This window comes from Rhinatrema bivittatum, chromosome 3 (assembly GCF_901001135.1).
Source record: "Rhinatrema bivittatum chromosome 3, aRhiBiv1.1, whole genome shotgun sequence".
NCBI lineage: Eukaryota > Metazoa > Chordata > Amphibia > Gymnophiona > Rhinatrematidae > Rhinatrema > Rhinatrema bivittatum.
In genome coordinates, this window is record NC_042617.1 from 216,179,574 (window position 1) to 216,206,709 (window position 27,136).

At 46.1% G+C, this 27,136-nt stretch overlaps 1 protein-coding gene across 2 annotated transcripts in view; it reads right to left on the reverse strand.

The window, feature by feature from the left end:
- The window catches only part of AGT (angiotensinogen), an 85,222-nt gene that overhangs the window by 38,903 nt on the left and 19,183 nt on the right, over positions 1-27,136 (reverse strand). The window contains exon 2 of one of the 2 annotated variants that reach the window (XM_029594189.1): positions 24,668-25,488. In XM_029594189.1, coding sequence (XP_029450049.1) covers positions 24,668-25,457 — 790 coding nt within the window. In that variant the 5' untranslated portion in view covers positions 25,458-25,488. Of the gene's footprint in view, positions 1-24,667; positions 25,492-27,136 lie in introns of both variants that reach the window. The other variant, XM_029594188.1, reaches the window with a different exon arrangement.

Sequence of the window (27,136 nt, forward strand, 5' to 3'; positions counted from 1 at the left end):
ATTAGTAGGGAAGGCTTGGCAGAATAGCCATGTCTTCAATTTCTTTTTAAAAGTTAGTAGACAGGTTTCCTGTCTGAGGTCTGGGGGTATAGTGTTCCAGATGGAGGGTCCTGCGGTAGAAAATGTTCTGTCTCTGATGTTAGCGTGTTGTAGAAATTTGATTGGGGGAACATGTAATGATCCCTTGTAGGCATCTCTTAAGGGTCTGGTCGTCAAGTGTAGTTTGAGAGGGTGTAAAAGGTCTATAGGAGTCTGATGGTGAATGTTTTTGTGGATAATTGTCAGCGATTTATGAAGGATCCTGAAGTTTACAGGGAGCCAGTGGAGGTCCTTTAAGATGGGGGAGATATGCGCTCTCCGATTAGTATTTGTTAAAATTCTCGCTGCTGCATTTCGGAGTAATTGGAGGGGTTTTATAGTGGAATTCGGTAGACCTTGCAAGATGGAATTGCAGTAGTCTATCTTGGAGAAAAGAATAGCTTGCAGGACAGTGCTTTGTTTAACCTGCATGGTGTACTACCGACATTACTCGCACTACTGCACCAGCACTGTACCCTTTCCCTCAGCCAAACTCTCCCTATACCTTAAACCCCGCCCTGTATTGCCCTCCACGCTCTCACTACAGACGCCACCCTGTTTTTTATTCTCTGTTAGTCCCCACCACCCAAGTCCCCTCACTTTTCTAGAACCATGTGCCTACTCCCCATCCCAACACGGCACTGCCCACTACTACGCAAACCCCCAACAACACCCCCCCACCCACCCATACTTCGCAAATCCCTCATACCAATAATGACCCCACCTTTCTCACAACTCCTAGGTTTAACAACAATAGCCATTACTCTCTTCAATGCCCAATCCATACAAAAAAAAGGAACTATACTAAATGATCTGCTTACAGACGACAACCCCGACCTTTGTGCCATTACCGAATCCTGGTTAAAAAATACCGACCAGGTTTTCCTAAACCAGCTCCCCACAAAGTCATACGACCTCCTCTCCATACCAAGGCCGAAAAAGAAAGGAGGTGGTCTACTCTTGGCAGCCAAGAAAAGACTCAACCTCAAACTCCAAACCACTCAACCACCACCCAAAATTGAAATTACACTATTTGCATCCAGATCCCTACAAATCTGCCTAGTCTACGCCCCCCCAGGCCTAATTGAAAAAGATCCCTCACCCATCACTGAATACTTCACCGTCAACCTCAAAACAGACCTTCCTACCATTATTCTAGGGGATTTCAACCTCCATGTAGATACCCGCCCCACCACCCCCGCCTGCGAGACTCTACTGGACACCCTCAAAGCCCTAGATTTCAACCAAATCATTGCCGAACCCACACACAAAGCAGGCCACACACTCAATCTAATATTTGTGAATTCTAAAATAACCATAGCCACTCCACCCGTAGTCACCCCAGTACCATGGTCCGACCATTTCCTCATTAATGCAACCCTTGAAACCAAACCCCTCACACCTTCCACACAAAAACACCATAAAACCATCGCCTTCCGTAAACACTGTAGTACGGAAGAGCTCACCCTAGCTTTCAACAAAATAGCTAACAACATCGATCTCACCAATCCAGACACCGCACTACACTCCTGGAACAATCTCACTACAACCATAGCCAATAAATTATGCCCCATTATTCACAAAGAAATACCCTTTACACAACAGGAGAAAAGGAAACCTTGGTTCTCCGCCAAGTTAAAAACCTTGAAACAAGAGCTAAGAGCCAAAGAACGCGCCTGGCGCAAACAACCATCGGCTTCACTTAAAGCCACATATAACAACACTTTACATGCATACCGTCATGCAATTACCCAAGCCAAGCGTGATTTCCACGCGACAAAGATCCACGACTACCAATTTAATGCAAACGCCTTATTCACATATGTCTCAGAACTCACCAACCCCAATACACCAACACTCAACGATACTGTCTCCAACAAAAAATGCGAAGAACTAGCCCTATACTTCAAGAATAAAATCGACAACATTCTACTCCACTTCCCAGACAACACTACCCCCCTCCCCCCCATCCCCAATGACAAAAAGATCACCCTTAAAACATTTGACCTCACCACCAACATAGAAGTAGAAGCAATACTAAAAAAGATGAAACCATCCACACACTCTTCAGACACCATCCCTTCAAAAACCCTCCTCTCCATCATCCCCGCCATCACCAAACATATTAAGGACTTTATCAACTGCTCTATTACTGCAGGCAGTGTCCCAGACCCACTCAAACTGGCTATAGTCAAGCCCCTTCTAAAGAAACCCACCCTCGACCCCACAGACCCAGCCAATTACCGTCCAATCTCCAATCTCCCTTTCTTATCAAAAGTACTAGAGAGGGCTATTAACAAACAACTAACGGAGTTTTTAGAAGACCACAATGTCCTCCACACTCAACAGTTCGGTTTCCGTAAAGACCGAAGCACCGAAACCTTACTACTAGCCATGACAGACACCATACTTAAAGGTATGGACCACGGAAACTCGTACCTACTCGCCCTACTAGACATCTCAGCTGCCTACGATACTGTCAACCATCAGATACTAATGACCCGCCTAACAGAAATAGGTATCACCGACACAGCCCTCTCATGGCTCTCCTCCTACCTCACACACAGAGAGTATCTAGTAAAATCGACAAGCACGAATCCTCACACATACCTATCACGCAGGGCGTACCCCAGGGATCATCCTTATCCTCCACCCTGTTTAATATTTATCTCATACCCCTATGCCACCTTCTCTCCAAACTGGGCCTGAAATTCTTCCTGTATGCAGATGACGTACAGATTCTCATCCCGTTTCAGGGATCTATAAAAGAACCTCTGCAACGCTGGGAATCCTGCCTCGCCACCATAAGCGCCTCACTATCCGAACTCCATCTAGCTCTAAACTCGTCAAAAACAGAATTACTCGTCATTTCTAAGCAGCCTGAACGTTTCACTCTCCCCATGCGACAGAACACTCCCCAAAATACAACCACAGCCACCCCTCAGACCCAGGTTGTAAGAGATCTGGGCGTCTACATAGACCAACACCTAAGTTTCAAACCCCACATCAAAAACCTATTAAAGGGGGTTTCTATAAACTTAACATCTTAAAAAAACTCAAACCCCTCCTCCACACCCACGATTTCCGCACAGTCGTACAGACCACAATGCTCACAAAACTAGACTATTGCAATTCCCTATTACTAGGACTCCCCGCCACGACCATCAAACCCCTCCAAATTCTGCAAAACTCCATGGCTAGAATCATAACAGGCACACAAAAAAGGGAACACATCACCCCCATACTAAAAGACCTACATTGGTTACCCATCTCCTTCCGCTCACAATACAAAACCCTCACCATCCTTCACAATTCCCTACACAAACATAATCACACCTGGCTCGACGAAATGCCTCGTTACCGGTCATCCGACCGACCCACAAGAACAACCCATGCAGGTACTCTACACACCCCATCCCTAAAGGCAGCACATTCTACTCACACCAGAGAGAGAGCCTTCTCCATCGCTGCCCCCACCCTCTGGAACTCCCTCCCCACCCTCCTACGCCAAGAGACGTCCCTGCAAATTTTCAAGAAAGGAGTCAAAACATGGCTATTCCGACAGGCCTATCCCGACACAAACCAAACTTAATTTCTCCCCACCCCCCTCTGTTCGAATTTCCCCCACCCCATCCTAAGTTTCCCCCCGCCCCTCCCATGGATACCCTAGAAGAAACAACATTCCCCTACGGCTTAATTTAATTTATTTTTTGATCATGATCGGCTAATGTGTACTTTTGTAAGAAATAGTATGTTGTTCCAAGGTTACATTGTTATGGTTTTACTTTATTTTATTCTTCATACATCGTTTTGTTTTAATGTTTTATTGTATCGCCCATCTGAGTTCTTTGTAAACCGGCATGATGTGCTGCACGAATGTCGGTAAATAAAAGTTAATAAATAAATAAATAAATAAATAAATGGTGGAATAGTAGCGGTTTGAGTTTTTTGAGTACTTGTAGAAGCACTCCCTTGTTGTGTGTTTTATGAACTGCTTTAAATTCAAGTGACTATCTATTATAACTCCAAGATCTCGGGCGTGGGATATTTGAATGTTAGAATGCAGTTGGTTATGAAATGGACTGCCTTCTGGGGTTATTAGCAGTAGTTCAGTCTTAGAAGTGTTGAGTACCAGGTTAATACTTGAGAGGTGGTGGTTGATCTTTTGTAAATGAGAGTTCCATAATTTGAGTGTTGAGTCCAGTGACCTGGATATGGGGATTAAAATTTGTACATCATCTCTTTGTACATCATCATCTTTGTACATAATGCTCTCTCTATTCACATTTTTGTCTTTTACTTTACATTGAATGCTTTTCTTTATGTTAAATCGTATGCTTTTCTAAAGAGCCATGTTTTAAGTTCACATTTGAAGTCCTTTCTGTCAGTTATCAGATATATTGACTCTGGAAGTGAGTTCCATAACATGGGGCTCGCCATGGAGAACATTCAGTCTCTTATTTGTGTTAGGTGTGTGGTCCGAGTGGATGGTACCATTAGTAGTCCTTTGTTTTGTGATCTTAGGTCTCTCTATGGTGTGTAGTATTGAGTTGATACTCCTAAGAAACATGGATTAATATTGTTGATGATACTGAATATTAGTGATAGAACTTTATAGTGAATTCTGGCTTGTACAGGAAGCCAGGCAGGGCAATTAGCGAGGGGGTGATGTCAAATTTTCTCGTTCCTAGTAAGAATCTTGCGGAAACATTTTGAAGAAGCTGTAGTGGTTTTAGTAGATTTGAAGATAGGCCTAGTAAAAGAGAGTTGCAGTAGTCTAAGTTTGAAAATATAAGGGTTTGTAAGACAGTGCGGAAGTCCTGTCTTGTTAACAAGAGTTTCAGTGGATGTAATATTCTCAGCTTGGAGTACTCTATTTTGATTAATTTGTTTATTTGCTTTCATCGTGAAGTTCTCATTGATCTGAATTCTGTGATCTTGTACTTGATCTAAGGGAGTAATATTATTGATTCCTAGGTGTACGGTTGGCGGGTTGATTATTGTGATGTCTTTGTTGCAGTTGGACACTGCTGGAGAGATAGTGGACCCTTTGGCCGGCCTACCTAGGGAGGCAGGGTAGGCCGGGAGGTGGAGCCACAGGCCAGAGGAGTTCACCCAGGAACCAGGGACCCCCCGGGAGGAGCCCGTAGGGTCCCGGGTCCTCGGGACTTGGAAGTGAGACAGAAAGTCCAGAGGCTGAGATAGGCGTAGGCCGGGACCAGAGTGAGGAGAAAGGAAAGGAAGTCCAAGGTACCCGGAAGGCAGGGGACCGGCTGCACAGTGCCGAGGGCCGGCTGAAGGCAGGGCAGCGGGCGGCAGCGGAGTCTGTAGCAAACCAGAGTCTGAAGCAGGCTGTAGACTGAAGCGGGGTCTGTAGCAAACCGGAGTCTGAAGCAGGCTGTAGGCTGAAGCGGAGTCTGTAGCAGACCGGAGTCTGAAGCAGGCTGTAGGCTGAAGCGGAGTCGGAAGCAGGCCGGAGTCAGAGGCTGGCTGCAGGCTGAAGCGGAAGTCAGAAGCAAACCGGAGTCGGATGCAGGCAGTAGGCTGAAGCGGAGTCAGAGGCAAACCGGAGTCGGAGGCAGGCAGCAGGCTGAAGCGGGGTCAGAGGCAAACCGGAGTCGGAGGCAGCCAGCAGGCAGAAGCGGAGTCAGAGGCAAACCGGGGTCGGAAGCAGACAACGTAAAGATCACCAGGAACGCAACTAAGAACAACTATGGAGATGTGAACCTCGTTGCAAGGCGATGAGAGAGAGTTTAAGCGCCGGTTATATCGGGACTTGGGCGTGATGTCAGCAGCGCGGGCGGGGCCAGGCTTCCGGGAGCTGAGCGCTCAAGAGGGACGTCCTCGCGCGCGCGTGGCTGACAAGAAGCAGGCACGTAATGGCGGCCGCCATGTGGAGTGAGAGAAGCCCCTGGGGCCCGGAGCGGGCAGAACGCGGTGATCTCTGAAGCGGAGTTAGGCGGGCCTGGGCCCTAACAGAAGGGAAGCGGTGGGGACCGCAACAGTACTCCCCCCTTTACGGCCACTCTTGAGAGGACCGGGTTTCTCCGGGTGGTCACGGTGGAACTGTTGCAACAAGGATTTGTCCAGGATGTTGCGGCTGGGCTCCCAGGTGTTGTCCTCATCGTCGCAACCCTCCCATGCGAGTAGATACTCCCACCTCCGGTTGTAGAAGCGAACATCCAGGACCTCGCGTACCTGGTAAGTGGGATCATCGTCGATGGAAGTGGGTGAAGGATCCGGAGGTTTTCGGTGAAAGCGAGAGAGGACTACCGGCTTTAGCAGGGATACGTGGAAAACATTGTGGACTCGAAGAGAGGACGGCAACCTCAGTCGATAAGAAACAGAGCCCACTCTCTCGGCGATCCGGAAGGGTCCACAGAACCTGGGCGCAACTCTTTGTGAGGGGAGGCGGAGACGGATGTTTTTGGTGCTCAGCCAAACTCGCACTCCTGGCTGATAGGTAAGAGCCGGTCGTCGGTGGCGATCAGCCGCCTGTTTGGTGGAAGAGGCTGAACGGATCAGTTTGTTCTGGGTTTTTTGCCACAAGGTCTGTAGCTGACGAGCCGTTAACTGGGCGGCTGGAGTGGCGCTGGGAGTGGCGATGGGAAGCTGAGGTCTCAGCTGTTTCCCGTAGACTAGCTGGAATGGTGAGAGTCTGGTGGCAGCATGAGCCTGATTGTTATAGGCAAACTCGGCCCAGGGCAGTAGTTCTGACCAGTTGTCCTGTTTTTCATTGGTGAAGGCTCGAAGGTAGGTTTTCAGAGACCGGTTCATTCTTTCGGACTGTCCGTTACTCTGTGGGTGGAAAGCCGTGGAAAAGCTGAGCTTCACCTTGAAGCATTTACAGAGGGCCCTCCAGTAGCGTGCGACAAACTGGGGCCCGCGGTCAGAAACTATGTCTTGCGGGAGGCTGTGTAATCTAAAAATATGCTGGGTAAAGAGGAGAGCTAGTTCGGGTGCAGAGGGTAACTTAGTCAATGGAACAAGGTGCACCATCTTCGAGAAGCGGTTGACGGTAACCCAGATAACCGTTTGGCCGCGAGATGGAGGTAAGTCCACCATAAAGTCCGTAGCAAGATGGGTCCAGGGCTCTGTGGGAACTGGCAGAGGCTGTAGGAGACCGCACGGGGGTCCAGGACTGGGCTTTTGACGAGCGCAGGTAGGGCAGGAGCTAACATAGATGCGAACATCCTGTCGCATGTTGGGCCACCAGTAAAAGCGGTTAAGGAGTTCCAAGGTCATGCGTGCCCTCCAGTGAGGGAGTCATGAGCCCAGCATAGTGTCTTTAAACGGTCTCGTCGGGGAACCACGGTCCTATCTTGGTAGAGGACCGTCAGGGCGGACAGGCGAACTTTACTAGGATCCAGAATGTACTGTGGAGGTTCTTGGTCTTCGGACAAGGAAGTCCGTGAGAGAGCATCAGCTCGGAGATTATTAGCCGCCGGCCGGTACTGTAAGACAAAATCAAAGCGGCTAAAGAACAGAGCCCAGCGGGCTTGGCGAGGGTTCAATCGTTGAGCCTGGGACAAAAACTCTAAGTTCTTGTGATCCTTATATACGGTGGTCGTGTGCCTGGCCCCCTCGAGCCACTGTCTCCATTCTTCAAACGCGAGTTTGATTGCCAACAGCTCTTTGTCAACGATGGAATAATTTGTCTCGGCGGGGGAGAACTTCCTGGAGAAGTAAGAGCATGGCAAAAGTTGTCCGGACTCAGAGTGTTGACTGAGGATCACCCCGACGGCTATGCTGGAGGCGTCGACCTCGACGATGAAAGGTCTGGCTGGATCGGGATGATGGAGACAGGTGTCCGTGAGAAACGCCTCTTTCAGGTCGGTGAAGGCTGCGACTGCAGCGTCTGGCCAGTACTTGGTGTCGGCTCCCTTGCGAGTCAGGGCAGTAAGGGGAGTGACCCGATGCGAGTACTGTGGAATAAAGTGTCTATAAAAGTTAGCGAAGCCCAAGAATCTCTGAAGGGCCTTGAGTCCCTTGGGTTGAGGCCATCTAGTTATGGCAGATACCTTTTCGGGGTCCATCCGGAAGCCTGTGGAGGAGATGATGTACCCCAGGAAGGGCAGGGCCTCAGCTTCGAAAACACATTTTTCTAGCTTGGCGTAGAGGTGATTGTCTCGGAGGCCTGCAGAACTTGAGTGACGTGGAGACGGTGAGTATCCAGATCTCTGGAGAAGATGAGCACGTCATCAAGATAGACAATCACATGAGAGTGGAGCATGTCACGTAGGACCTCGTTCTTGAGATTCTGGAAGATGGCGGGGGCATTGCAGAGTCCAAAGGGCATTACTAGGTACTCGTAATGCCCATCCCTGATATTAAAGGCCATCTTCCACTCATCCCCGGGGCAAATACGGACAAGGTTATAGGCCCCTCGGAGGTCGAGCTTGGTGAAGATGCGTGCTCCCTGAAGGCGATCCAAAAGCTCAGGAATCAGGGGAAGCGGATAGCGGTCTCGCTTAGTGATGGCATTCAAGCCACGATAGTCTATACATGGACAGAGGGAGCCGTCCTTCTTGGCCACAAAGAAGAAGCCGGCTCCGGCAGGTGAACGAGAGGGATGGATGAAACCTTTGGCAAGGTTCTCAGTCACATACTGGGACATGGCAGCAGTCTCTGGCAAGGACAAAGGATACACCCGGCCACGGGGAGGCGTGGTGCCCGGCAGCAGGTCAATCGGGCAATCAAAAGGCCTGTGTTGAGGTAGTATTTCAGCCATTTCTTTGGAGAAGACATCGGCGAAGTCTCGATATGGCTCGGGCAGCAGGAGGGAGGAGCAGAGGCGCAAGGTTTTCAGTGGACGTGGGAGGCGTAAACAATGTTCAAAGCAAAAGGAACTCCATTGGGTTAGCTGAAAGTTATCCCATTGAATAATGGGTGAATGCTGTCGCAGCCACGGTAGTCCAAGAACCAGGGGGTGCACAGCTCGCTCCAAGACTAGCAGGGAGATCTCTTCCGAATGGAACAGTCCTGTCTGGAGTGTCAAAGGGGCTGTGGAGCAGGTGATGGTACCAGGGAGCAGCGTGCCCCAGATAGAGGAAATCCGTAGCGGAGGAACCATCCGTTGCGTGGGGAGAGACAGCTGATTCACCAGATCAGCCACAATGAAATTCCCCTCAGCACCAGAGTCGACGAAAGCCCGGATCTGGAGTTCCCCACCCAGGTATTTAAGTCACCTGCAAGGTACATAGAGGAGCTGATCCTGTAGAGCCTAGGTGTAGCTCCTCGGTATAACCAAGCACGGTCGTTTCCCGGACGTTCCGGGCAATTGGCGAGGAAGTGCCCCTTGCCTCCGCAGTAGAGACAGAGGCCCTGCGAGCGGCGCCTCCTCCTTTCTTCGGGAGTTAGTGGAGATCTTCCCAATTGCATGGGTTCTCCACTGTTGGTAGAGGCTGGAAGGACCTTAGGGGCTGGGGTTCTGGTGGCAGTGGACTACTGCGATGATGTCTTACAATATGAGCGGGTCTCCTTATCCCGCTGCTGAAGACGGCGATCCACCCTGCCAGCGATGTCAATTAAGTCATTTAAGTCCTCCGGGAGGTCCCAGCCTGCTAACTCATCTTTGATGCGGCTGGCAAGCCTCTCCAGGAAGATTCCCCTAAGGCAATCATCCCCCCAGCCAACTTCCATGGCCAGCGTGCGAAAGTCTATGGTGTAATCGGCCACCGAGCGTGTCCCTTGCCTGAGGCGCAAGAGCTCAGAGGCCGCAGTGGTCTGGCGTGCAGGAGCATCAAAAGCAAGGTGAAAGTTGAGGACAAATTCCTGCAGATTCTGTAACAAAGGGTCTTGACGCTCCCACATTGGCGAAGCCCAGTCAAGAGCCTTACCATCCAGTAGCGAGAATATATATGCTACTTTATTTATTTATTTATTTATTTATTTGAAGCTTTTATATACCGAGGTTTAGCGCATTCCTTCACCCCGGTTTACATTGAAACGAAACAATGATACATAGAACAAGTAGTGAAACAAAAGTATATGCATATAACAGGTCATGGAGCAGGTTGTAACAGGAAATAACTAAAATAGTTTAAGCCAAATAACGAAAATGAATATAGAAACAAAAAACGAGGAAGGTATATACAAACTCATGCTCTAAATACAAGAAAGTATGAGTGGGAAATGAAGGAAAGAAGGGGGGGGAATGGGTGGGAGGTAGGGGTCGGGGGGATAGAGGGGGAGGCAGTGGGAGGAGGAAGGGGTAAATATCTGCGGAAAAGAGAAGAGGGGAGAAGGAGGTGGAGGCTTAAGGCATCACAATTGTAATTTGCTTAAGTCATCATTGAAAGTCTGGCTGAAGATCCAGGTTTTCAGTTCTTTTTTGAATGATTTATTATCGATGATATTGGTTAGGTAGTATGGTAGGGCATTCCAGAGTTTTGGCCCAGCTATGGAGAGAGCTCTATTTCTGGTGTTCGTAAGCTTTGCCATGGGATATGTGGGTATTTCGAGAAGTCGTTTGTCAGAAGTTCTGGTGTTCCGTTGAGGTTTGTGGGGGTGGAACATTTTACTGACTGCGGAGTTATCTGTATTGTGTACTGCGTCGTGTTGTGACTGTTGTGACTGCGTCTGAGGGAAACTGCGCAGGCAGAAGGGCGAAACACACGTAGCACTGATTCAAGAAGCCACGGCATGTCTTGATATCCCCGGCATACCGGGTCGGCGTGGGTAGCTGAGTCACTGAAGCTGAACTGGGTGCTGGAGCCGGAGGAGGGGCTGGAGGCGGTTCCAGAGGAGAAGCCTCCAGGCAGGAGACCAGCTGTTCCACGGTAGCAGCAAGCGTGTCGATACAGTGCTGTTGCTGCTGGAGGCGTTGTGCCATCCCCAGGATGGCCTGCAGGCCTGAGGCCTCTGCCGAGTCCATGGCCTTGCAAACTGTTGCAGTTGGACACTGCTGGAGAGATAGTGGACCCTTGGGCCGGCCTACCTAGGGAGGCAGGGTAGGCCGGGAGGCGGAGCCACAGGCCAGAGGAGTTCACCCAGGAACCAGGGACCCCCCCGGGAGGAGCCCGTAGGGTCCCGGGTCCTTGGGACTTGGAAGTGAGACAGAAAGTCCAGAGGCTGAGATAGGCATAGGCCGGGACCAGAGTGAGGAGAAAGGAAAGGAAGTCCAAGGTACCCGGAAGGCAGGGGACCGGCTGCACAGGGCAGAGGGCCGGCTGAAGGCAGGGCAGCGGGCGGCAGCGGAGTCTGTAGCAAACCGGAGTCTGAAGCAGGCTGTAGACTGAAGCGGAGTCTGTAGCAAACCGGAGTCTGAAGCAGGCTGTAGGCTGAAGCGGAGTCTGTAGCAGACCGGAGTCTGAAGCAGGCTGTAGGCTGAAGCGGAGTCGGAAGCAGGCCGGAGTCAGAGGCTGGCTGCAGGCTGAAGCGGAAGTCAGAAGCAAACTGGAGTCGGAGGCAGGCAGCAGGCTGAAGCGGGGTCAGAGGCAAACCGGAGTCGGAGGCAGGCAGCAGGCAGAAGCGGAGTCAGAGGCAAACCGGGGTCGGAAGCAGACAACGTGAAGATCACCAGGAACGCAACTAAGAACAACTATGGAGTTGTGAACCTCGTTGCAAGGCAATGAGAGAGAGTTTGAGCGCCGGTTATATCGGGACTTGGGCGTGACGTCAGCAGCGCGGGCGGGGCCAGGCAACCGGGAGCTGAGCGCTCAAGAGGGACGTCCTCGCGCGCGCGCGGGTTGACGAGAAGCAGGCACGTAATGGCGGCCGCCACGTGGAGTGAGAGAAGCCCCCGGGGCCCGGAGCGGGCAGAACGCGGTGATCCCTGAAGCGGAGGTAGGCGGGCCTGGGCCCTAACAGAAGGGAAGCGGTGGGGACCGCAACAGTCTTTCCTTAACCACACAATTTCAGGGTTTTTGACGTCGACCCCAGTTCAGGTTTCAGAACTCTCCGGGGAGAGAGAGGAGGATGACGGAGAGACTCTGCCGGTGGCGGCTGAAGGAGTTGAGAACAAGGCTGAAGCCGATGGGGCCAGTCAAGGCACGGTGAGGATTAAAAAACCTTCAGTTTGCTTCCAACCTTCAGGAACAATCCCAAAACTACATGCAGTTTCCTCAAAATTGGACTTGGTCACACAAGACCACCAACATATCTTGCAGGAACAAAATATGGGAATTCAAAAACTGAAAGAAGAAGAAGGTGAAATTATTGAAAGATTCATCAGCAGTATTTGCCAGAGAACGGATGGCCTCCGTGAGAAAGATGGAATTTCTAGAAAACGCAATCAGGCATTTGAATCTGCAGATACTAAACTTTCCCAAGGTAAAGGATGACTTGAGTTTGATTACTTTAAAAAAATATATGGGAGAAATTTTGAAAATTCCCACTGATAAATTTCCAGCTTTTAAGAAGATAATCTCTCTTTCTCAAAAGCAAAGCTTAAGAAGTTCTAATCCTGTTGAAAACCTCCTTAACCTGACTCAATATCTGGAAGAATCTGTGATAGAAGTCACCAGTAGAGTAACACTATTAGTGACATTTTATTCAGAATTTGATATTGAATTCGATTATGCGCTCCTATTTCTTGGAGGGCTGGTCAGAATTTATCCTGACCTAGCAAAATCCACACAATTATGCCGAAAGGCATTTCTAGAATTAAAACCCGAAGTTATATCTCTGGGTGCTAGTTTCCTTGTCAAGTATCCTTGTAAATGTGTTGTGAAAATGTTGGGGAATACTTATATTTTCTTTGATACAATGCAGTTAAAGGAATTCCTGAATGCCAGGAGGCAAATATGAGTCATTAATTTAAGCGGTAGTGATCTAAATTGAGATATATGTGGGAACTGTTTAAGGCAACCATTGTTTGCTTTATATATATATATATATAGATAATGGTATAGTAGTCCTGCACTTTCACCGCTCCCCCTAATTTCCTCTATAATGGTGAGAAGTGCAAGATAAGGTATCTCTTTCTATTGTTTATGTTTTTGTAAAACAATTTCTAATCATAGTTAAGATTGTTTGGATATAAGCACTTGTATTTCTTTAAGCAAAGTGAAAAGATTTTGTTTATTTAAATGTAAAATGTAATAAAAAGAAAAAAAAAAGATCCCTGGCCTCTTCTGGCAAGATAGATAATCCCCCCGATTCATACAAAAACACACCCTTATGATCTTTAATTTTAGTGATAAAATTCTGTGCGGCCCTCGCCAGCAGTCTGCTGGCTTTATTACTATGCTCAAAATGCCTATGCTTTAATAAGTCTAGCTGATGCGCTATTTTAGCCATATTAAGTGCCTGCAGTTCCTGCTTTGCTGCCTCCAGCTTGGATCCGGAGATCTTTTGTGACTCGGTTCCAATTTAGTTATTCGTTGCAAAATAAGTAACCTTTTACCAGCCCTTTCTTTTTTAAGATATGTAGCTCAGGAAATCAGTTTACCCTGCACCACCACTTTCAAACAATCCCATATTGTACCTGGGGAGACACCATCTGTCCTGTTATGATCTAAGCATTCCCGTACCATTAAGGGAATCATTAAAAGTTTTATCATCTAATAGACTGTCATTTCAGCGCCAGAAATGCCTGCCAGTACTCCTACTCTTCATTCTCAATGTTAACCAGACTGGAGCACGATCTGACCAAGTTATGTTATCCTCCTCAACCAATGAGATCAACCAAGGATTTATCAATCAAAAAGAAATCCAGCCATGAGTAAGACTGATGCACATGAGAAAAGTAGGTATAATTCCACAGTGTGGGGTTTTGTAATCACCATATATCTACTAGTCGACGCTCAGAGATCAAATTCTTAAATGCCTGTCTATGACTCTTAGCCACCCCTAACCTCGACCCTGTATTATCAAGGTACGAGTATCTTGTGAGACTGAAATCCCCCCAACTTGAATGTGACCCTTAGCCTTCGTCTCCAAAAGATGGGAAATGCGGTTAAAGAAGGGACCCTGATCTACGTTCAGGCCATATAAGTAGAGTAATGTGAACATTTCATTATCCACCAGAGCCTTGACCAAAATAAATCTACCCTCCGAATCTTGCTAAACTGTCTGAACATCCACCACTAATGTGTGAGAAAATAAGATACCCACCCCACAATATTTCTTTTTAAATGGAGCAGATGCTAAATATTTTTGATGATAGGATCTATCCCATAATAAGCGCTCTGTGTGTTTGAGTAAATGGGTTTCTTGACAGAAAATGACATTGGCCCACAAATCCTATGTCTCTTGAAACAGAAGCTTGCACTTGCTTGGGGAGTTCAATCCCTTAGTATTAATAGAAATTACTTTTAGTCCCCTATCTATATGCAAAGATCTTCCTGCCCTCCTTTGATAACATTGTGTTATAGATCACCGCTCCCCACTACTGAAACACTCTTACCCTCCAGACCATGGTAAAGCCTTATCAACCATTCACCGTTTTGATAATGCTTTTTTTTTTTAACAAGTTAAGGGTGTCACAATAGGGTCTTCCATGGCCCCTGATATTGCATACCTTTACGTAGATTACCCCCATAAGACTAATATTGTGTTGTGGAAATGCTATATTGATTATATTATTCTTTTGTGGTCAGGGGAGAGACATGAATTGGAGATTTTTTTCTGAATTGGCTCAATACACAGGATGTTAACTTGCATTTTTCTTATAACATCAGTGCAACACATATTCAGTTCTTGGACATAGCAATTGACTATGATGGCAATGGTTTCCATTTTTAGAAGAGACAGATGAGAACATGCTTCTGCATTATACTAGTTGCCATCCTGAGAGGCTCAGACAGAATTTACCAGCGGGTAAGTTTCTGAGATTGAGGAAGTTATGCTTCACTATGGAGGAATATGAGCGTAGATCTCAAGAAATGTTTTATAGATTCAAACAGCATGGCTATCCATCTAAAATTTGGAAGAGGTCTTACAAGAGGGGAAGATGGGCCAATTGGGAGTTATTGTTACAATCTACCCCTTCTTGTAAAGACTCACGGTTGGCTTGTGCTCTCCCATTCTCTCCAGACACTTGGAGGGTCCAACGCAGTATTAAGCCGCACTGGAACATTTTGAGCTTTCACTCGGTATTCCGAGATGGCCCTACGTTTTGTGTTATCATGGGCCCATAATTTGTGAAACAGATTGGTGCATTCTAATTATGCACAACCTAGTACTGTGGAAACTGATGATCAAAAGGGGCATTTTGCTTGTGGACACTGTAATGTGTGCCCTTTTACTTTTAACAGTTTTTTATCTAACCGTTGTCCATATCATCTGTGTTCTCATACCTGCTGTGAGTCAACAGGGGTTATTTATTTGATGTCCCTGTGATCTAGTTTATGTAGGAAAAACTACTAGGGCAGTGAAATTTAGGATTCAGGAACATTTGAGCTGCATTAAGTAGGGGAGGGTAGAGGCACCCCTCGTTACACATTGGAATGAACAAGGACATAACATTGAGATTTGTAGTTTTAGAGAAGGTTTTGAAATGTGGGAGGGTGGTGATTTTGATAGTTTGCTGATTCAGAAAGAAAAGTCATATATTTTAAATGGAATACGATGGCCCCAAGAGGAATGAATAGGGAAGTCAAATGGAGTGCCTTTTTCTAGTCTGACAGATTTCCATATAGTTCTTTTTCAAGTCTGCAGTTAGATGAGTGTTTCCACATAGAGGTGCTCTATCAGATCCACAGTCAGATGAATGCTTCTACTAAGAGGTTCTCTATCAAGTCTGCAGTTAGATTAGTATTTTCATTTAGACTTCTCCATTAAGTCCACTATTAGATGAGTGCTTCCACTTAGATAGAGGGAGTGTCTCACATGTTCTATTATGTCTGAGAAACAGGCTTTGTGATTGGAGAGTTTACATTTAAATATGTTGATTCTTTGTTATGAGAGGGATATGCATTGCCATTTTGCCATGGTGTTTGACTGAGGAGATGTCTGGTAAGATGTTGTAGGAGCCATAGAGAAGATGCCTTTAGTATGTATTTTTCTAGGGGGGGGGGGTGATAATATTGTTTATATTAAGACTAGGGGGCACTCCATGAAGTTAGCATGTGGCACATTTAAAACTAATCTGAGAAAGTTCTTTTTTACTTAACGCACAATTAAACTCTGGAATTTGTTGCCAGAGGATGTGGTTAGTGCAGTTAGTATAGCTGTGTTTAAAAAAGGATTGGATAAGTTCTTGGAGGAGAAGTCCATTACCTGCTATTAATTGAGTTGACTTAGAAAATAGCCACTGCTATTACTAGCAACAGTAACATGGAATAGACTTAGTTTTTGGGTACTTGCCAGGTTCTTATGGCCTGGATCGGCCACTGTTGGAAACAGGATGCTGGGCTTGATGGACCCTTGGCCTGACCCAGTATGGCATGTTCTTATGTAGAGTACCAGGAGAAATGTGACTATAATAAAACCAGGTTGGGAGCTGCAACACCATTAGTGAAAAGATTCAGCGAAACCGGGAGAGTTGTGATTAGGAGAAAACTGGGCAGTGAACTTAACAGCTACGATTGGATGAATCTAGTAACTTTTGAGATGATTGCTTCTCTGCATTTCGAGGGGAATGAACATTCTTGATACATTTGGATGGAACTCCATAAGTTAAGTACAAGCCCGTGTTCGCTATTTAGTAGTTGTCCTGAAGAATATGAGAAGATTTGATGTCACTTATGCTAACAACATTATATCTGACTGTTTCTTCTATGCAGGTACTAAGAAAATTAATAGAACTGTGTATTATGTTTTGATTTAAGAATATTAGAGAATTTCAATTTAAAGAAGATTATAGATTGGTTGATATGTTGTATTTAATGAATGTGGTGAATGATCTGTGTGATTGTTGGAGAGTGTATATGCCTGTTGGTTTGAGAGAGTTTGTTGAGGAGAGTGTTTTAGATAGGTGAAATATGTTTTATGACATCTTCTCTTTGTACTGTATAATGTATTAAGGTTTTTGTGAATGAAGAATTACTAGACATGTCAATAATTAGAGTTACAATAGTTTTATAAATTAGTACAAATTGATACTGTTCTGGTTGGTATCTTGTTTTGCTTTTTACAGTAAGCCAATAAGATGTGCTGGGTGCAGGCTCTTCGTGCTGGTATTGGGCTTCCTGTACTTCACTGCAGCAGTTGCAGCTTTATCCACAGAAGTGGCAGCAGTATCATTTATTTATTTATTTTAAAGATTTTTATATACTGACAACCGTTTGCACATTGTATCGGTTTACAGAAAACTTAGAACAAACCATATCAAGTAGGTATGGCATTTACAAATAACTGGAAAGCAACAAGAGTGCAATAAGAAACCAAGAATTTATAAATACATTCCAACTGGGGGTAGGATAGATTGTGGGGGGGGGGGGGGGGGAAGCTATGTACAAGGTTCAAAAGTATAATATAATTGTTGCAGATGCTGAGTTTCGGGTGAAACTATAGGGGAAATTCGAAAGGCCTAGAAGGGGTGCTGCTTAGATTTAGAGGAGGAGAAATCAGGAATGGAGGATTTATAAGAGATTGGTTATAGGAAACTAGCTATAAGGAAGAGATTGTAAAGTTTCTGGGGTGCTTTACGTTTTTTCAAGTAAGACAGAGGGGTTAGGATGGGTGGATAAGGTGGGGTAGGCTTGGAGGAAGAGCCATGTTTTAAGTTTTTTTTTTAATTTGGGAGTAGAGGTTTCGGTACGTAGTTCATGGGGCATGGAGTTCCAAAGTGTGGGGCCAGAAAGTGTGAGGGCTCTGTTTTTTGTGGAGATCAGTCTGGTGGATTTTATAGAGGGAGTGCAGAGGGTTCCTTGGAGAGAGGAGCGTGCTGGTCTGGAGGATGTTCGAGGAAGAAATGGGGGATTTATCCAGTGGTAATGGTCATTGGCAATGCTTTTGTGAATGAGTGTAAGAGTTTTGTAGAGGATGCGGGAATGTATCGGTAGCCAGTGAAGATCAATTAGAGTAGGAGTGATGTGATCACTCTTATTGGCATTTGTGAGGAGGCGTGCAGTGGCATTTGGAGGAGTTGTAACGGTTTGATGTAGGTAGCAGGGAGGCCAAGGAGGAGAGAGTTGCAGTAGTCCATTTTAGAAAAAATGATGGACTGGAGAACTGTACGGAAGTCAGAGAAGTATAGAAGAGGTTTGAGTTTTTTAAGTGTTTGTAGTTTGAAATAGCAATTGCTGAGGATAGATTTGATGTATGGTTTGAAGGTGAGTTGGCTGTCAAGGATGACACCCAGGTTTCGTGTGTGAGATGGGAAAGAAGATGAGGAGCAGGCGGGCGGTATAGAAATTGCTGCATGTTTAGAGGAGACGATGAGGAGTTCAGTTTTTTGGGGGTTGAGAGATAGGTTCATGTTGGTGAGGAGCTGATTGATGGCGGCAAGGCAGGTTTCCCAGTTTTGGAGAGTGGTGAGGAGGGAGTTTGTAAAAGGGACAAGGATTTGCACATCATCGGCATAAATGAAGTGCGTGAAGCCAAGATTGGAGAGGAGGGTGGTAAGAGGGAGCATGTAAATGTTAAACAGGATAGAAGAGAGAGAGGAGCCTTGGGGGACACCACACTCAAGGTTTACGGGGTTGGATTCTTTATTGTCAGTGATGACTGTGTAACAACGATTTTGGAGGTATGATTTTATCCAGGATAGGGCAGTTCCAGAGATCCCAATGATGGAGAGAATATTGAAAAGGATGTTGTGGTTGACGGTGTCGAAAGTGGCAGAAATGTCAAGCATAGCGATGAGTTACGAGTTACCAGCGTCCATTCCTTTGACAAGAGTGTCTGTAAGGGATAGGAGGAGGGTTTCCGTGCTGAGGTGTTTCCTAAAACCATATTGTGTAGGTTGGAGGATATTATTTTGTTCTAGTCGGAAAGTCGAGAGTTAACCAGTTTCTCAAGAACTTTGGAAAGGAAAGGGATCATGATGCTTCACTGCAGCAGTAGCAGTAGCAATGGCAGGCTGGTAAGCATGATTGGTGTTACGGAAATCTACATGCGAAACTCGCCCCTAAACCACCACTAACACCTCATCTCGACCTATTAGGTGGCCCTCCTATAGAGATATAAATACTTAACTACTATGAGGGCTTTGTAGATAGTCTCTCTCTCACTCAGTGCAGGATGAGAAAAATAGGGATTATTGCATGGCATACTAAGTTTACTGCACTATGCAAAGTCTTTCCATAAACATGCCCCTTTTTGAGTTTTTTGGATGAATGATGGGGTAAGTTTGTACCTGAGGCAATGGAGGGTAAAACTTGGGTCTTTGTGTGACATCTCTATATCCTATTTGTGATAGCAAACCATACCATCTAATGATCACTGGTGCTCAGCAGGGCATCTGCCCAGACATTAGAGATGACATCTCCCGCAGTAGGTCGAGTATCACACCCTCCCTCATTACATGCACCATGTGCAAAGCCTATTGATAATTCAATGGTATATAGTTTAGCAATTTTCAATAGCTCATTTACATATGCAAAAGTGCATTTATATATGTAAAACCCAGTTTTAAGCATGTAAATGCATTTGAAAATCAGGCCCTTAGAGCAGAGCATCTCAAATTTGTTCTGATAACCCCACAGCTATAGGGGCGGATTTTAAAAGGCGCGCAAATAGCCTACTTTTGTTTGCGCTCCAGGCGCAAACAAAAGTATGCTGGATTTTAGTAGATACGCGCGGAGCCGCGCGTATCTACTAAAAAAACCTGGATCGGCGCGCGCAAGGCTATCATTTTGTATAGCCGGCGCGCGCCGAGCCGCGCAGCCTACCCCCATTCCCTCCGAGGCCGCTCCGAAATCGGAGCGGCCTCGGAGGGAATCCTCTAACACCCTCCCCTCACCTTCCCCTCCCTTCCTCTACCTAACCCACCCGCCCGGCCCTGTCTACACCCCCCCTTACCTTTGTTGGGGGATTTACGCCTCCCGGAGGGAGGCGTAAATCCCCGCGCGCCAGCGGGCCTCCTGCGCGCCGGGCCGCAACCTGGGGACGGGTACGGAGGGCGCGGCCACGCCCCCGGACCGCCCCGGGCCGTAGCCACGCCCCCGTACCCGCCCCCAAAACGCTGCCGACACGCCCCTGAAACGCCGCGACGACTGGGCCCGCCCCCGACACGCCCCCGACACGCCCCCCCTCGGAGAACCCCGGGACTTACGCGAGTCCCGGGGCTCTGCGCGCGTCGGGAGGCCTATGTAAAATAGGCTTCCCGGCGCGCAGGGCCCTGCTCGCGTAAATCCGCCCGGTTTTGGGCGGATTTACGCGAGCAGGGCTCTGAAAATTCGCCCCATAGTGTCAATGTGCCTACAGAAAAGATCCTAGTTCTAAATCTGGTTTTACATACTTCTTGCACAAATAACATTTAAAAGAGTTTCTTGCCTAAGGTTCTTCACCAGTTTATACCTTCACAGCCTACTTAGTATATACAGGATTGTTTCCTATCATAATTTGAAAGGTCAAAGAGAGAAGTTTAAATCTTGCCTGGGAGTAATAGGAATCCAATGCATACTGCAGAGTAAAGGAGCAGTGCTAACCTTTCTAGAGCTCTAAAAATCACTAGCTGCAATATTTTGAATTTCCTGAAGTCTAATGAGAGTTTTGCCTGAAGGCCCACATAAAGTATGTTACATCGGTCGGCCGCAGACGCCGCGACCGACCTTCCTCACCGCCCTGCCGGGGATGGCTCCCGGCTCCGCTGCAGGTCAGGGGAAGCACTTACAGGCTGCTCTCCTCTTTGCAACCCTGTCCGCCAACGAAGAACCTCGAGTCACGGCAAAAACGCTGCTGCCAATCCACGCTCTGACTCTGGGCCTCCCTAGGTGCGTGCACGCGCCAACTGTACTCTATTTAAAGGGCCAATGGCGGGAACTCCTGAGCCGTCCCCGACTGATGACATCATTTCCCTGAGATATTTAAGCACCTCCTCTGGCCTACGCAAACTGACTTGGCAACGAGTTCCCTGACTTCTCTGGTGCTTGTTCCTGTTCTTTGGACTCACAGTTCCTGCCTTGGATCTCCACTCTCTGCTCTGGACTTTGGCTCAGGTACCTGCTCCTCGGGGGCCTGCTAGTGCTTCTCATCTTGAGCTCCTTCTCTGCGCTATCCTGCTCCTCGGAGAAGTACCTGCGCTTTTCCACCAGAGATGCAGTCTGCTTGCTTCCCCGCTCCTTGGGATAGCCGCGGCATTTCCTATCAGAGATCCTGTCTCTACACTTCCCGCTCCTCGGGGCAGCCTCTACTCCACGATACCAGAGACTTCGACTCTACGTTCCCCCTCTCCTCTGGACAGCCGCTGCGTCTCTACACCAGAGACCCTGATTGCCACGCTTCCCCCGCTCCTCGGAGTTGGCTCTACATCACTTCTCCAGAGATTCTGTCTCTACGCTCCCCATTCTTTGGGGCCTGCCCAGTGCACCTCTACACTGAGGGTTTCTCCTCTGGACCACCCTATCTCCAGATCTGCCAAGTACTGCAACTCCTCTGAACTGTGCCTCTCCGTCCTCACTCCTCGGGGCGCCTCGCAGTATATTCAGTACAGGCACCTGCGATCATGAGGCAGTGATGCAGGATGTATCCTTCTCTACTGAACCATAGTTGTGTCCCTGCTGCATCTGTTCCAGCTGGCCTCACCTCCCGATGGTGGGGACCTGTGGGACCCTACCCCTTAGGTAGCATCAACGCCCACCTCGGGCCAAGGTCCCTGAATCCCATGAAACCCATGAAACCCACAAATTTGGAGTGGAGGAGTAGCCTAGTGGTTAGAGCAGTGGGCTACAAACCAGAAGACCAGGGTGTGAGTTCCACTGTCACTCCTTGTGACCTTGGGCAAGTCACTTTACCCTCCATTGCCTCAGGTACATACATAGATTGTAAGCCCCCTGGCAATAGAGAAATACCTATAGTACCTGAATATAATCTACTTTGAAGTGCTGAAAAAAGTGCAAAAAGCAGAATATAAATAAATCCTAACAAAGTAATCTTATTGAGAAATTACTATTTTATGCTTTACAAATTAAGAGGATATGTTGACTACCTGAAAAGGTCAATGGACTGTTATTTCCTGACTATGGAAAAGACCAAACTTTGCTTCAGTGCAAAAATTACTTCAATTTTGTCCTGTCGTTTTTTTCATTGGAAATGCTGGTGTATTTTCACTGATAAATCTAGAGCAATTTTTTTTTTTTTTTTTGCATTAGAAGTGTTGATAAATCTGCTTCTATGAGCAGTACTCATGGATTATATACTTTCCTTCTTTCCTTCTGTCACAGGTACCTAGTGTATACAGTGACTTCACCTGAGAATTATAATTGCATTATATAGACAAAAAGTGACATTAGCAAATGTTTGAAACTCAACAATAATGCCAAGCAAGGATTCAAGCTTGTACTGCTCACAAATTTCAAACTGGTAATAATTCAATTAATTTTTCTGTAATGTGTTACCATGTGCATGTGAAACTGTTTTAATTGTCTAGATAGGTTTTCATGTATTTATTTATATGAATAAACAAGTACTGTATTGAATAATATTTTTAATTCTATATTTTTTCTCTATGAGTGTGCTTTATGTATAATAGGGAAAATTGAAAGAATATACCCTCTGTATTAGTATAAACTGAAATGCAGCAGAATTACCAGATGTCTTATATTTAGTACCCTTCACCCATACCCTATGCCAGGGCTTTCCAAACCTATCCTAATGACCCATCAGCTGGTCAGGTTTTCAGAATATCCACAGTGCATATGCATGAACTGAATCCCAGTATATGGGATTCCTATGTTTTTAAATTTATCTTATGCATATTCATTATGGCTATCCTGAAAATAGGATTTGCTGTGGAGTTATCTGGATAGGTTTTGGAAGCCCTACCCTACAGATCCTTAATGTGTTCCCACATGTCTGTGTCCAATAAAGTACTGCAGCAAGATCTGCAAGTATAGAAACAGAGAACCAAAGCATATGATGACAGATAAGGATCCTAAAGTTCATCTAATATGCCCATTTTCCTTCCTGTTGCAATATCATAGAGCCCAGTTGATCTGATTGTTACCTTCACATTCACAGCTAAGGATTTTCTCGACTTATCCCATGCTTTCTTGAATTTTGTTACTTGTTATGTCATCACTTCCTCCTATGTATTCTACTCTATGTATGTAGCACTCTTTCTGTAAAGCACTATTTCCTAATGTTACTCATGAGTCTATTCCCTTTGCGCCTCTGTTGTGAACTCTGGTTCTAGAACTTCCTTTCCACTAAAACAAAAAATGCTTCCTCCTAGTGCACTATGGGCTGGATTATCAAAAGGTTACGCGCACCAGGCCTATTTTCAAAAGGCCCGGCAACATGCGTAAAGCCCCGGGATGCTTGTAAGTCCTGGGGCTTGCAAAAAGGGGCAGGAAGGGGGTGGGGAAGGGGTGGGGTGGTCCGGGGGCGGGGCAGGGTCAGAGGCTCCTGGCAGAGCGGCCATTTGCTGCTGTGCCGGGGATCGTGCACCGGCAATTGGTTGGCGTGTGCAACTTATTTCAGCCCCAGGGCTGAAGTAAGTTTTACAGCAACAAAAAAGAAAAAGGTAGGGGGGGGAAAGGGCGGGGGAGGTAGGGGAAGGGAAGGTGCGGTTGGGGGGGTAGGGAAGTTCCCTCAGAGGCCGCTCCGATTTCGGAGTGACCTGGGAGGGAACGGGGGAAGGCAGTGTGGCTCGATGCAGGCTCGGCATGCGCAAGGTGCACAATTGTGCACCCCCTTGCGCGCTGACCCCCGACTTTATAACATGCGTGCACGTGCATGTTATAAAATCGGGTGTACATGTGTACGCGCCGGGTAGTGTGCACACATGTACAACCGTGTGCAGGTTTGAAAATATACCCCATGCCTCTGGATTTATGCGCATAGGGCTTTTAAAATCCGCCCTTAATGTGTAAGTCAATCAGAATGCAGTATTCCCACCTTATTTTTGAGGACTTCTGCTATGATTTTATGGTAGATCAACAAGGCATGATAGTACACCCAAGAATATAAACCCTATGAGGCACAAAATCAAAGGCTGAGTGTCTTCAACCACTTCAGAAATGCCCATATTTCACTGCAAAATGCACTCTGGAAAGCCTTTAGTGATAGTCATTTTAAAGTGATTGCATCCAGCTGTACGATTATGTTGTGACAACTGTACTGAGTGGAACCCTCAGCAGCCAGTCAAGTTTCAGAGAATCTTCCTACCATTATTAATATCTTTTATAAACATTTGTGAAATGGTTACAATAGAGATTGTCACATAATGCCTGGGTACTAAAATTGATACAATCATGCCATTATTGTGGTTTGACTGCATGATTACCCATGCTTTGTAGATTTCCAGAAACTGTATTTATTTCTATATCAATGCCCATCCTATTTTATGATATTTTTACATACTTTACATAAACACTTAAAGTCAGAAAATAATAAATATAAAGCTCATGTACTTGTATTAAGGGTACTTGTATTAAGGAATGCTGATAACCTGTATTAAGAAGTCATGATTCAGGCTTTGCCCTGAAGCTCCCTCCAGAGGTAGCCAAGAGCAAAGGTAAATATAAAGATCTCTTCTACACAATTTTTTCACACACCTCCCACTAGAGTGGATTTGGTCAATATTTACTTTCCTTACCTTTGAAATGTATGTAGCTTGCAAAAAGCAGATTGATAGTAGATGGATTGTCAGTGGTAAGTATTGTATTGCTTTTTCTTGCAATTCTGGACTCAAAAAAAGAATTGATCAGTTCCTTAGCACGAGTTGGATTTGTGAAATTGACAGCCTTCACGTATAAGGCATCTGAACTAGGCACTAAGTCTTGAACAAAGGTCTTTGATAAGTGTATACCAGGGGCTGTAAACAAGCAGGTCAGCCTTGAGGCATCAATGTCAGCCTGTTTGGACAGGAGCAAGTCATCAATAGTTTTCAAAACTGAGAGAACTTTGTGGCCATCCACTCTGGAAGTGCATTCAGATGGGGTGGTAAACCCCAAGAATAATTGTAATTCAGTTGATGTCTGCTTTGAAGCCCCCAAATAGAAAGAGACTAAGGTTGCATAAATATTGGTGGGTGACAAGAGAACAGTTTCGGACTTGTGCATATTTGTCAAGACACTAAAATACCGAAATCCTAAATCCTTCATTAATTCCGTTAAATAAGTCACCTTTGGTATGTCCTTAACATCCAGGCTTTGTGTTTCCAAAGAGTTTATGCTTTTCAGGTTTTTCTGTTCAGGAGAGTCATCGGTCTCAACTGAGATAGGAATGAAGACCTTTTCCTCATGGGTGCTTTGATTCTGTTTTTCCATCTCGGTGCAGATGCTCTTATTATAGGCAAAAAAATGGAAAGGATGCACGTATACACGATTGCCTATTGTGAAGATTATGAATGTGGTGAAATAAAGCAACATCACATGTAAGGCCATTTTGAAGCACTGTCTAAGTACCTTCAGATACCTGCTGAAAATTAAAGCAAACATAAAGGTCAGTTATTTGAATCAAGTTAACTATTGAACTCAAAGTTTATTATGTAGTTGTAATTTCACATTTCATTCCCTACAAATATCTCCAACTTAAATTATATTATAAATAAACAAATGGAGTAAGAACATCAGAAGAGCCATTGAGCCCAGCATCCTGTCTATTACAGTGGCCAGTCTGGGTCATAAGTACCAGGTAGATCCCCAATAGTTGATCTATTTCATGTATCTCACTCAGGAATAAGCGCTGACTTTCCCAAATCTACCTAGCTAATAACTACTTATAGACTTTTTCTTCAGGAACTTGTCCATTGTGTCCAATCCTATTTTGAACCCTATTATGGAACTCATTTACTAAGCTGCATTAGGCCATGTACTAAGCAAAAACCAGTGTTTTTGCATGATAAATTAGCATGCTAATGAGCTCATTACTACCCTAAAATATGTAAATCAAATAACACAGTTAGCCAACAATTTCGCAAGCCACATTATTGGACTTGAAATTAATGACAACAGAGTTATCGTTAATTTCCCAAAGATGCCTCAGGATGTTAATGCACATCCTGAGGCATCCACGGCCTAGTCTTAAAGATGCTGCTCAGCTCCATTGATGGCCACACCCTCCTCTACTTAGACCACCATGTCCCACTCCCCCCCAACTGCCATTTGTTTTAAAAGTAAAATAAACTATTTTGTACCATCAGCGAGTGACCCTCCAACCCTTCACCCCAACCCTGCCCCTTTACAATAAAACCCAGCTCCTATAAGCCAACCAAAAACTATCCCTAATGGTCTAGCGACCCACCCCACCTTTCTTCTAGCCCCCTCAGACCCCTTTTACTTCAAAATAATCATTGATGGGGAAGTGAGAGCCAAGAGCATCCCCTAGGCTTTTGGCCAGCTTGGGGGGGCCTCCTGACCCCCCCAAGCTGGCCAAAAGTTCCTTTTGGGCCCAACGAGGGTCCCGGAGGGAACCCGCGGGGAATCACGTGTCGCAGCGTCACTCCGACGTGGCGCCGACGTCACGTGCTCCTCGCAAAGGAGTTCAGGAATGGCGTCCTGACTCCCCGCTGGATCACCAGGGAGTTGTGGTAAGTCTTGGGGGGGGGGGATTAAGGAGGGTGAGGGGTTTAAATTTTTATTTTGGATCAACAATCGCGATTTCCAACGTATTCAACATAGCTATGTTGAATAAGTTGGAAATCCGATCGTTTTCGCCTCATCACTTTTTTAAGTTAAAAAAAAAAAAAGTTGGGTTTTACATTTAAGTTCAAAACGAATGCACACCCCTACTGACCATTTTAGTAACCACCCTCTGGAATGACTCCATCCTGTTTATATCTTTTTGAAGGTGCAGTCTTCAGAATTGTACAAAGTATTCCAAATGAGGTCTTACCAAGGATCTATACATGGCCAGTATCACCTCCCTTTTTTCTGCTGACCATTCCTCTCACTATGCAGCCAAGCATCTTTCCATCACTTTATCCACCTGTTTGGCCATTTTAAGATCGTAAGATATAATCACCCCCAGATCCCGCTCTTCCTTTGTGCTTAGAAGAATTTCACCTCCAACACTGTACCTCTCCCTTGGGTTTTTGCATACTAAATACATTCCTCTGCATTTT